The sequence below is a fragment of the Acinonyx jubatus genome, chromosome D3, assembly GCF_027475565.1.
Source record: "Acinonyx jubatus isolate Ajub_Pintada_27869175 chromosome D3, VMU_Ajub_asm_v1.0, whole genome shotgun sequence".
Taxonomy (NCBI): Eukaryota; Metazoa; Chordata; class Mammalia; order Carnivora; family Felidae; genus Acinonyx; species Acinonyx jubatus.
In genome coordinates this window covers 8,365,755-8,376,141 of record NC_069392.1, presented here as the reverse complement: position 1 = coordinate 8,376,141, position 10,387 = coordinate 8,365,755, and the positions used below count along the sequence as shown (strand labels likewise).

Here is a 10,387-nt window from a genome sequence, read left to right as displayed (position 1 = left end):
CAGCAAATATTTACTAAGCACCTTCTTTACAAATCGGGGTGCTATGTCTATCAAGTGCTGTTCTGTATCAGGATATTTCAGGGCTTTCCTTAGCCCAGTCAAGAAAATAATTTGTAGGGAATTCCAATGTTGCTGTTTTAGGACTTACTGTAAGCAGAAAAATAATTATACAATTTACCTCTCGGGGTTAAAGAAAAATAATTCAATTTTAAGCCACAAGAAAATTTTTAATTGTATCTAGCTAGAAATACAAGCAAATATTACACACAAATTTTATTACACAAGTATCAATTAGCACATGGAACTACATCAAACCAATTACACTGTTGTAAAAGTTTCTGAACAAACTAAAATTACTTAATGACTTACTGGTGAATAACAATACTATCCTAAATGTAGAGAGAGGACACAATTCACAACCCCAACCCCCCACCTTTGGCACCTCATTGACTCACAAGACAAGATTGTCAAGTTAACATCACATGTTCTTGTTCTTCAATTGACATTGATTGCATATACTTATTTAGTAAATCTTCTTCCTTTTTTTCTTCATTCATGTATGATTCAGAATCATTTGTAGAAACTGAAAGGAAAATAAGTTTATAATATCTGTTTTGGAAATAAAGTTGTATTTCATCCTGAATATTGAGATCTGTACATAAGAACAACCTTCAAAATGGCCTACCTTAGTAATAACCTTTCGCAGAAATAAATGGCCTGCAATTTTCAAAACTTAATCACTTCTCCCTTCCCCCAAATGTCTTAACTTTGTAAAGTAAGAGTCGTAGTAAGTACTGTATTCAGGCCAACTTACAGCAAATTCTGTTACTGAGTCTTGTTTTCTCTTTGCTTTCAAAATCTCTTGGTTATGCGAAAGTCACGGCTTCAGCAGTCTCATCTCAGTAAGCCTGAAGTCCTTGCCCATCTCCCTTCCATTGGTGACCACAGACACTTTCCCCCTATCTGCACTGCAGTTCATCCAGCTATTCTTTCTGGACCCAGACTTACTTTTTCCCCTGCCATTTCCCTCATTTCTCGGACAGGTATACTATGGTATTTAAGCAGAGCTGAGCAGCACTGTCATACAGCAAGGAGCCAGGAGTTCAGAAGGCCTAACTTCCCCACTTCCTTCCTACCCACTTCTCTACTCATTGTGTAGCAACTAGGAAATTGTTTAACTTCCACTTAGTCCTCTCCACGTTATCAATTCCGAGGAATACTTCTGAGCATTCTGTCTTTCTTCCTCTTTTGCCTTTTTCATTTTGTGGTATTCTGTACTTGTGATAGAAGGATCCTTTATGCTGATTCTTACCAAGTCTAGATTTTTCTGAGTTGCCCCATAAAATTGTGATAATACCACTTGGTTGGCTTGCTTCCACTGGGTTGTTGAATATTAAACAAAATGATATAGGTGATACAGCCCTTTGTAAACTATGATGCTATATAAAATATGTCGTCTGTCCAAAAATGACACTATCTCATAAAAATGCTATGGCTTAAAAAACTCATGTTTGTGGCTGTGAGTTCTCAGAAATTCATTCTCTGTTAAGTCTCCGACTGTGATATTATGAATACCTTTGTTTAGAATTAGAAGTGCCTTGAATTTTACTCCCCTCAGCAGCATGTCCATTTAGATAAACGCAGAAACTATATTTCATATTTATTTTACTTGGAGAATTAAAAGCAAATAATATTCTATATTTTTAATGTCTTCTGTAATAGAAATGAAACTATATTGGGTTAATATTTTTTAAGCACGGGGCACCTGGGTGGCTAAGTCTGTTGAGCATCTGATTTTGGCTCAGGTCATGATCTCTGGTTCATGAGTTAAAGTCCTGCATCTGGCTCTCTGCTGTTGGTGCAGTCTGCTTCAGATCCTCTGTCCCTGTCTGTCTCTGCCCCTCCCCTGCTCACACTCTCCCTCTCAAAAATAAACATTTAAAAAATGTATTTTTTAACATAAGATCTTTAAAAATGCTATTTTAAAATTCCGTGTTTAAAAAAGGGGGGGGGCACCTGGGTGGCTCAGTCAATTAAGCATCCGACTTTGGCTCAGGTCATGATCTCGCGGTCTGTGAGTTTGAGCCCTGTGTCAGGCTCTGTGCTGACAGCTCAGAGCCTGGAGCCTGCTCCGAGTTCTGTCTCCCTCTCTCTGCTCCTCCTCCACTCATGCTCTCTTTCTCTCTCAAAAATAAACATTAAAAAAAAATCCACATTTACCTGATTGCATGAACAGTCTGCCTGGTTTTCTAAAAATCTTCAGTGACTTACATCTTGTTTTGGATGCATATCCAGTTTTTAAACTGTAAGAAAGAGAAGTATCTTAATTGGAGCCAGTGAAATGAACAACTGTCTAATGCATGTAGAAGACCATACAAATTCTTTTTATTAAGCTGCCAGTATCACCAAAAAGACTCTTTCAATCTCTGAATTCTCCTGTGACTTATTAACCCTGAAATGCAAAGCTCACTATTGTAGTACAGGTTGAATAATCAGGCTTATTTTCTTTTTTCTTTCCTTTTTTGTTTATAGTAGTCCCCTGTGCAGAAGCAACCATATGCTCCTTTTGGAAGTGTTTGTATTATTTTAAATTTGAGTGGGAATTACTAAAAAGGGCAGTCTTCCGTATTTCTAGCTGATCAAGAAATTTTTACAATTCCACAAAAGATGTTCTACAAGGAGTGGCATATTCCAGTCAGATCAGTAAAGAGACTATAAGATAACATCCTTTTGTGCTTTTTGTCTAACCTACTCTGAATGTAGCAAAATGAACATATTAGGAAACAAGCTTTCATCTCATTTAGCTACCCTTCAGATAAAATTGGGATATATTTTCCTCCTTTTAAACAATAAGAAACAAACCCTTCTTTGTTTCTCACTGGTCGCCAGAGTGAATGTTGCAGGATCATTTCAGGTGCAGGTGCAGCTGCGATGTTAGAAGGCCCCAAGTCCACTCTCTCCAACTGGTGTCGCCATGTGGTGCAGGGGTAATGCTGCTTTTGTGAGTGACGAGAACTGAGGCGGCTTCTGTGATGAGTGAAGATACCTGTCATACAGACCAGCTCTGTTAGAAGGCCCTCTTGTTTCTTGCCAGAACTAGTGAGAAACGAATGAGGTGCACCTGCCTGGCTTTTGTGAGTTGCGCTGGATCACATGCATATACTGCTTCTTCATTAATATCCGCAGGTAGTTTGCATTATAGATCTTAGCAATGCTGCACAGATAACGCTTCTGGCCTAAGGTGAGGTCTGGCTGCTAAAATACAAACAAGGTTTATAGGCATTGTAGAACAGAGGTTGCCAAGGTTCTTTATCTGAAAGGCTGAATGTTCAGGACAGCTGAACCATCTGTATTTTTATTTATTCCAATTCAACTATCCTAATTTGTCCAAAAAGAGAAAGAAAGAAAAGAAAGAAATGGCCATTTAAACAGTACAAGTAACCCTGCCTCCTGTTTGCACTCAAGTGATTCAAATGCCCAATGAAGTTTGAGAACCAGTGATCTAGAAGAATAAGGAGAGTTGGGGCACCTGGGTGGCTCATTCGGTTAAGTGTCCTACTTCGGCTCAGGTTGATCTCACAGTCTGTGAGCTCAAGCCCCGCTGTCAGTTCAGAGCCTGGAGCTTCCCTCTTGATTCTGTGTCTCCCTCCCTCTCTGCCCCTCCCCCACTCATGCTCTGTCTCTATCAAAACATGAATAAACGTTTAAAAAGGAAAAAAAAAAGGAGAGTAGAGATTCGCTGTTCTGTCAGTGAGACTTAGTTCCTGTGTGCCTCTCAGTGAATGTGGGCATCTTCCAAATATTTTTGAGGTATCATATGGTTATCTCAACTACTCAACTACTCTACTTAGTCTTAACTAAAGAAATAGTCTTTTCTAGCACCAGAAGAATAACTGTGTTGAACAAACTGGGGAATAGTCTATCGGTCTTTGATGAAAGTAATTTTGACTTAAGATTTTCACTTGCTGATTTTAGAAGGTAACACTCACTTAAAATGCAAGGCTACACTGTGTCTGTATGTGTGTATACACACACGGGATTTACTGAACTGAACAGATAATAGATTCAGTGAAAACTCAAAATGCTGGTCAAAAAAATCTGACCAATTTGCACAGATCTTTTGTAACCTTAATTTGCTTTCCTCTAACAGGGACACATATGGCAGATATGACCTTTAATAGGTAATAGAGGTTCAACAGTTATAAAATGCTTATTGCCATTTTCTTTATTAGCTTGCCTCTGATTTTGCAGTCCTTCAGTGAAATCTAGGAGTTTGGGTTTCCATCTCTGTAATGTAACTTTCCTCAGGGCCATTAAGCTTTCTGAGTGAAGGTACATTAGATGTCAAGTATCATGAAGCCCTAAATGAACTCTTATGATGAGAAATCTATAATGATAAAATCCTCGCATACATTCCTGAGTTTACTCCACAGATATTTATGGAGTCCTAGACAATATGCTGGGTGTACCTTGTCTTCTCAAGTGCCTTACCCTCTAAGCAGCAGATCTCCAATAAAAAGTTCAGCTCTGAATACAAAGAATTTGGCATTTAAATAAAGCATTGGTATTTAGTTAGCATACCTTTAGAAAAGACGCATCTGTCATTGATTTAGGGATGTTAATTGCTTGAATTTGAGGAGTTCTCCATAACTCTTGCAGCTTGGCTATGTGTGTGTTGGGTCCATCTTTGATTCTGTCTGTGGGCAGGACATTATTAGGTGAATTTCATGAGCAAAGATGTACTCAGTAAATTAATTATTAATATCTATATATTTACACATGTCCCTGACTACCCTGCAGTAGGAATACGAGTCACTCTGTTAAAGTTCAAGAGGCTGTATGATATGCCATTTGGTTTTAGAGCATACAAAAGTCTAAGATATTTACAAATATTTTCTCTCTCTCTCTCTCTCTATATATATATAATTATATATAGACTACATTATTTTGAACTCAGGTGAGATGCAAACTATGTTGTTTAGTTTATCGTATGTCAAACTATACTAGACAAGAATATGCATGCAAGACTTGCACTTTAAAGATTTACAATATTTTATCATTCATTTGATTTTAGTATGTTAGTATTAAACTGAAGATAGAAGATAGAATAACACAAATTTTATACCTTTAATGAGGCAGTGTTAAAACACAAAGGGCTTTGCAGAAATTTACTAAAACTTATTTTTACATAATTTCTGTTATTTCATGTTTTTAATACCGATGTGGGTAGACTAATAGTCTTTTAACACAAAATGCAATTTGAGACATATCTAGGAGAATGAAACTAGTTTTCAGTTTCAGACATATTGAGATCAGTAACTTAATCTAGGGTAAAAACTTCATTAACAGTTTGGGGGAAAACAGTATTTGGTGAAATTTAACCAGGAAATAACTTTTTGAAACACTCGCTAAGTCCCCACACACTCTCCCGCTCCAGGCAACCAGTAATGTGCTTTCTATCACTACAGTTAGTATCACTATAGAGTAGTTTGCATTTTCTTGAGTTTGATATAAATGTAAACATACAGCATATATTCTGTTTGTGTCTGGCTTCTTTCACTCAGCATAATTATACTGAAATCCATCTGTGTGATGTGTAACAATAGTTCATTCCTTTTTATTCTTGATATATATCTATCCACCTGTTGGTGACATTTGGGTTGTTTCCAGTTTTAGGCTATTACAAATAAAGCTGGCAGAACAGATTTTTAAGTTAAAAGTTTATATTCAGTAAGTTGAATTAAATAAGCACACTTTTGTTTCAATATTGACAACAAAGTCCATTACAATTTTACATATTAAATTTTAGTTATTTATTTCTTCAAGATTTTGACAGGGATGCCTGGGTGACTCAGTTGGTCAAGCATCCGACTTCAGCTCAGGTTATGATCTCAGAGTTCATGGATTCAAGCCTGGTGTCGGGCTCTGTGCTGATAGCCAAGAGCCTGGAGCCCAGAGCTGGCTTTGGATTCTGCGTCTCCCTCTCACTCTGCCCCTCCCTTGCTTGCACTCTGTCTCCCTCTCTCAAAAATAAACATCTAAAAAATTTAAAAAAAGAAAAAGATTTTGACAAATTGGAGAGTTAATGCAGATAAGTAAGTTATATTTGCATACTAAAGGACTAACTAGTTTGCCAACAAAGAAACAATTATCTGGAAATTATGTCATTATGACCCTTAAAATATAATTTGGAATCTATAGTAATAAAAGCTTATTTTTTTTTAAATCCTTTTTCGAGTGATAAATGTAGGCTAATTATCTAAGACTATATCTTTTGTGTCCCTGCTATTCATTATTTCTGAGATGCGTATTATAGCCTGGACTAACATTTAACTTGTCAAAAGCTTGGTAGCATTTCTTCACAGAAAATTAAACATTTAAAGATAACAGTTAAACTCAGTGACAAACACCCAATTGAAAAATGAGCATAGGACTTGAATAGACTGGATGTCTCCAAATAAGACACACAAAAGGCCAATAAGCACAAGAAAAGATGCTCACTATTAGGGAAACACAAAGTAACAATGAAGTATCATTTCATATCCATAAGGGTAATTATCACCAAAAAAAAAAAATATGAAGGTGTCTGGGTGGCTCAGTTGGTTAAGTGTCTAACTCTTGACTTTAGCTCAGGTCATGATCTCATGGTTCGTGAGTTTGAGCCCTGCATCGGGCTCTCTGCTAACAGCACAGAGCCAACCTGGGATTCTGTCTCCCTTTCTCTCTACCCCTCCTCTGCTTGCTCTCTGTCTCTTTCTCTCAAAATAAATAAAAACAAACTTGAAAAAATGAAAACAGGAGCGCCTGGGTGAGTCAGTTAAGCGGTTCTGGTCATGATCTCACAGTTCGTGAGTTTGAGCCCAAGTTGGGCTCTGAGCTGACAGCTCGGAGCCTGGGGCCTGATTCCGATTCTGTGCCTCCCTCTCTGCCCTTGTCCGCTTGAGCTCTGTCCCTCTTTCTCTCTTAAAAATAAACATTAAAAAAAATTTTTTTAATGAAAACAAGTGTTAGCTAGCATGTGGAGAAATTGGAACCCTGTGCATTGCTGGTGAGCATGTAAAATGGTGCAGCGGCTGTGGAAACAGTGTGGTGGTTCCTCAAAAAATTAAATATAAAATTGCCATATGATCCAGCAATTTCATTTTAAAGCAACCACTTTATTTATACGTATATATGCATTTTTATGTATATACACATTGATATATGTCTGTGTTTTTCTGAGGTAACTGTAAGGACTATAAAATTGCCAAGGAAAAATAAAGTGAATCTAAGTTTATACATCGTAGAATTGAAATTGCTCCCCTCACTGCAACCAGAAATTAGTGAGAGGCCTTTGGGGTTCTGTGTTACTCTCTTAATTCCAGCAGTTTTATCCTTTATTTCAAGTGAGAGGGAAAATAGCAGCAATGAGAAATATTTTACATCCTTTGAAGTTATTCTAGTCAGAACTTTTCCCTTCAATTTGTGTATAAACCCCAGGCCATACCTGGGACATTTCAAACATCAGTTATAAACACAATTCTTTTCAGATTCATTGCTATTTTGAAGTACTCTTTTTAAAATGCTTGATGTGGGGGGCGCCTGGGTGGCTCAGTCGGTTAAGCATCCTAATTCAGCTCCAGTCATTGACCTCAAGGTTCTTGAGTTTGAGCCCTGCATCAGGCTCTCTGCTGTGAGCACAAAACCCGCTTCAGATCCTCTGTACCCCTCTCTCTGCCCCTCCCCCATGTGCATGCGCACTCCTTCTGTCAAAATAAACAATTTTTAAAAATCCTTAAAAACAATTTTTAAAAAAATAAATACTTGATATTAGATATCTTAACAAGAGAAAAAACCTGGATTGTTCTTTTTAATGTTTATTTATATCTGAAAGAGAGATATACAGAGCACGAGGGGCAGAGGGAGAGGGAGACACAGACTCCGAAGCAGGCTCCAGGCTCCGAGCTGTCAGCACAGAGCCCAACGGGGGGCTCGACCCCACGAACCGTGAGATTATGACCCAAGCCGAAGTTGGATGCCCAACTGACTGAGCCACCCAGGCACCCCCCAAAATTTTAAGTTCAGGATGCCAATAAAGTCTATTTTTAAAACTCCATTGTGTTTGTAGTTATAGCAAAATTAGCATCTCTAAACCATGTTATTTATAGGTATTATCTGTTGTATATGCTCTACTCACCAATACCTTTGGAATTCTGATAATAAGAAAGTCCAGGTGATCTGTTGGGGAAAAAAAGATTTAAATAATATGCAATAATTGACAGCTTTATAAACATTAAAGAAAGCACATATTTTAGGGATGCCTGGGTGGCTGAGTCTGTTGAGAAACTCATTCTTAATTTAGGCTCAGGTGATGGTCTCCTCGTTGGTGGGTTTGAGCTCCCAGCCCGCTTGGAATCTTCTGTCTCCAGTCTCCCTGTCTGCCCCTCCCCTACTCGCGCACAGGCACACTTTGCCTCAAAAATAAATAAATAAACGTATTTCTAAAAAGTATTTTAAATGAAAAAAGGGCAGTATCGAGTATGCTTTTTACTTTTCATGTTTCCATCAGACAGAACATCTTGTAAATGTTCTCCTCTAATCCTGGTTATATCCTAATGGCTCCAGGCTTTTTCAAAGTGAGTTATCTGAGGTTTTTACTAGAAAGGATTTACTTTAAGCCAGATTTGGTCTTACTTTTATAGCCTTTTTAATCTAATTCCTACTTTGAGCTCAATAAAGTAGTTTGGGCTTCTGTGTTATCCGTGGCATTTTCTTGCTCTCTTTATTTTTAATCAAGTAACTTGCTATGGAGAAGACTATCTTGTTCTTTACTGTATGTAATTACTGGAACTGATAAATTGGTCTGGAATATTTCTATTTTTGTACAAGTTCTTTTTTCTTTTTTCAAATTAAGACAAAACTCCCTTCCTTGTCTCTTCCTTCAGTTTATTCAGTGACCAAGTGTTCATTTATCTCCTGATACATTTAGGATCTCACACTTTGTCAAGCACTGTAATGAACGGAAAAGAAAGACAAGACCACATCTTTAAAAGTCTTCAGTACATTATGGTCATTTTGTTTTATGTGGCAGGAGCCATGACTGTGTGCTGAATTGGAGAGAAACACCCGGCAAGCTCTCACTTTTAGGTAATAACTGATGGAAGGGATGAGGAGGTACCGAAGACTAATTGTCTTCAGCATCCAGTAAATAATAGTAAAAACAAAACAAAACAAAAAAAAATGAAAAAACAAAAAACAAAAAAACCCACCCTGCTTAAAATAAAATGGATTTATAAAGAAAAACTTATGTGGGAAGAAAATATCAAGATCAAGGTGCCTCTAATATCCCTAATTATCTGTCTCATTGGCATTATGAATCCCTCGGACACGAAGGTGGCTAATGTCGCACATACGGCACTGATTTATTGACTTGGAAGTCCTCCGTTGAACCTCCCTTTCTGGTCTATCCCCCACCCCCTCTTTTTGTAGATATCCTGTGACCAGACGGCATATTTTCCAGCAGGTTTCGCAGCGCCCCCTCGGGGCAGAAAAATGCACCCAGGCAATTGTCGCAATCATCGCGTTTAGTCATTGCACCAACACTCAACCTTATCTCACAAGCCCTTCCCCTAAACTGTGAGTCGGCTTCCATTTGTTCCACCCCGGCCACAACAAAGGCTCTCCCTCCTCTCGCTTCAGTGCACTGGGGACCAGTCTATTGGAGCAGTCAACTCCCACCCCCTCCTCCACTAGGGATCGCGACCCAGGGTCGGTCGCCGTCCTCCCTAACCCGTCAGGGCCCCTCAGCCTCACCCGCCGCCGCCACCCTCGGTTCTGGCCACTGCGGGAGGCTCTGCAGAAGAGCTGCATTCTGTCCAGTCGGACACCGGACCCTGGCCCGGCATCTCCTCCCGGGTGCCCGGACCTCGAGCGGCGTGCGGAAGCGGCTTTCCCCTCTCCCCTCCCCCGTCAGCACGCGTGCGTCAGGCCGGGCGATATCGCGGGTGAAGAGGAGGACGCGGTATTCTAGCCCCCTCCGATGCGCTCCGGACACTGCCCGAATAGCTTCGGGAGAGCGGGGAGGGCAGATGCGCGACGCAGGAGTTAAATTGGGGGAGGGGCAGGAGTTCTTTAGTTGATTGCGCGCTTGCACGTTTGCATCTTTTTTGTGGAAGGGATCAGTCACGAGAAGGAAATATACATGTCCCCTAAAACAGGAGGTGCCTTGCACCTTAGTATTCCAGACCCTTTACAAATTTGAAAATCTTGAGAGTCACCATATAGGTCAAACCTCGGTACACAAACCAAGGACCAAAGCCCCAGACTCAGGGATGCTGAGTGTGGTCCGTTAACCGTTATCACCAAGGCAACCAAGCGTCTCGAGCCTACCAACCGCCTATTTCCGTCA

At 39.4% G+C, this 10,387-nt stretch overlaps 1 protein-coding gene across 4 annotated transcripts; it reads right to left on the bottom strand.

Annotated features, from left to right (window-relative positions):
* Window positions 1-206: 206 nt before the first annotated feature.
* On the bottom strand, window positions 207-10,045 carry FAM216A (family with sequence similarity 216 member A). Of its 4 annotated transcripts, none has more exons than XM_053206439.1 (7): window positions 9,793-10,045; window positions 8,183-8,217; window positions 4,582-4,697; window positions 3,126-3,252; window positions 2,863-3,046; window positions 2,221-2,303; window positions 207-583 (listed from the first exon to the last, which is right to left on the bottom strand). In XM_053206439.1, exons 1-7 carry the CDS (start codon window positions 9,882-9,884, stop codon window positions 468-470), a joined length of 753 nt encoding a protein of 250 aa, XP_053062414.1. In that variant the 5' UTR covers window positions 9,885-10,045; the 3' UTR covers window positions 207-467. The 4 variants fall into 4 exon arrangements, with proteins under 4 accessions (XP_053062414.1, XP_026899981.1, XP_026899980.1 ...); XM_027044180.2 differs by having other exon boundaries at window positions 8,177-8,217; window positions 9,793-10,037; XM_027044179.2 differs by having other exon boundaries at window positions 3,126-3,255; window positions 8,177-8,217; window positions 9,793-10,035.
* Window positions 10,046-10,387: the final 342 nt, after the last annotated feature.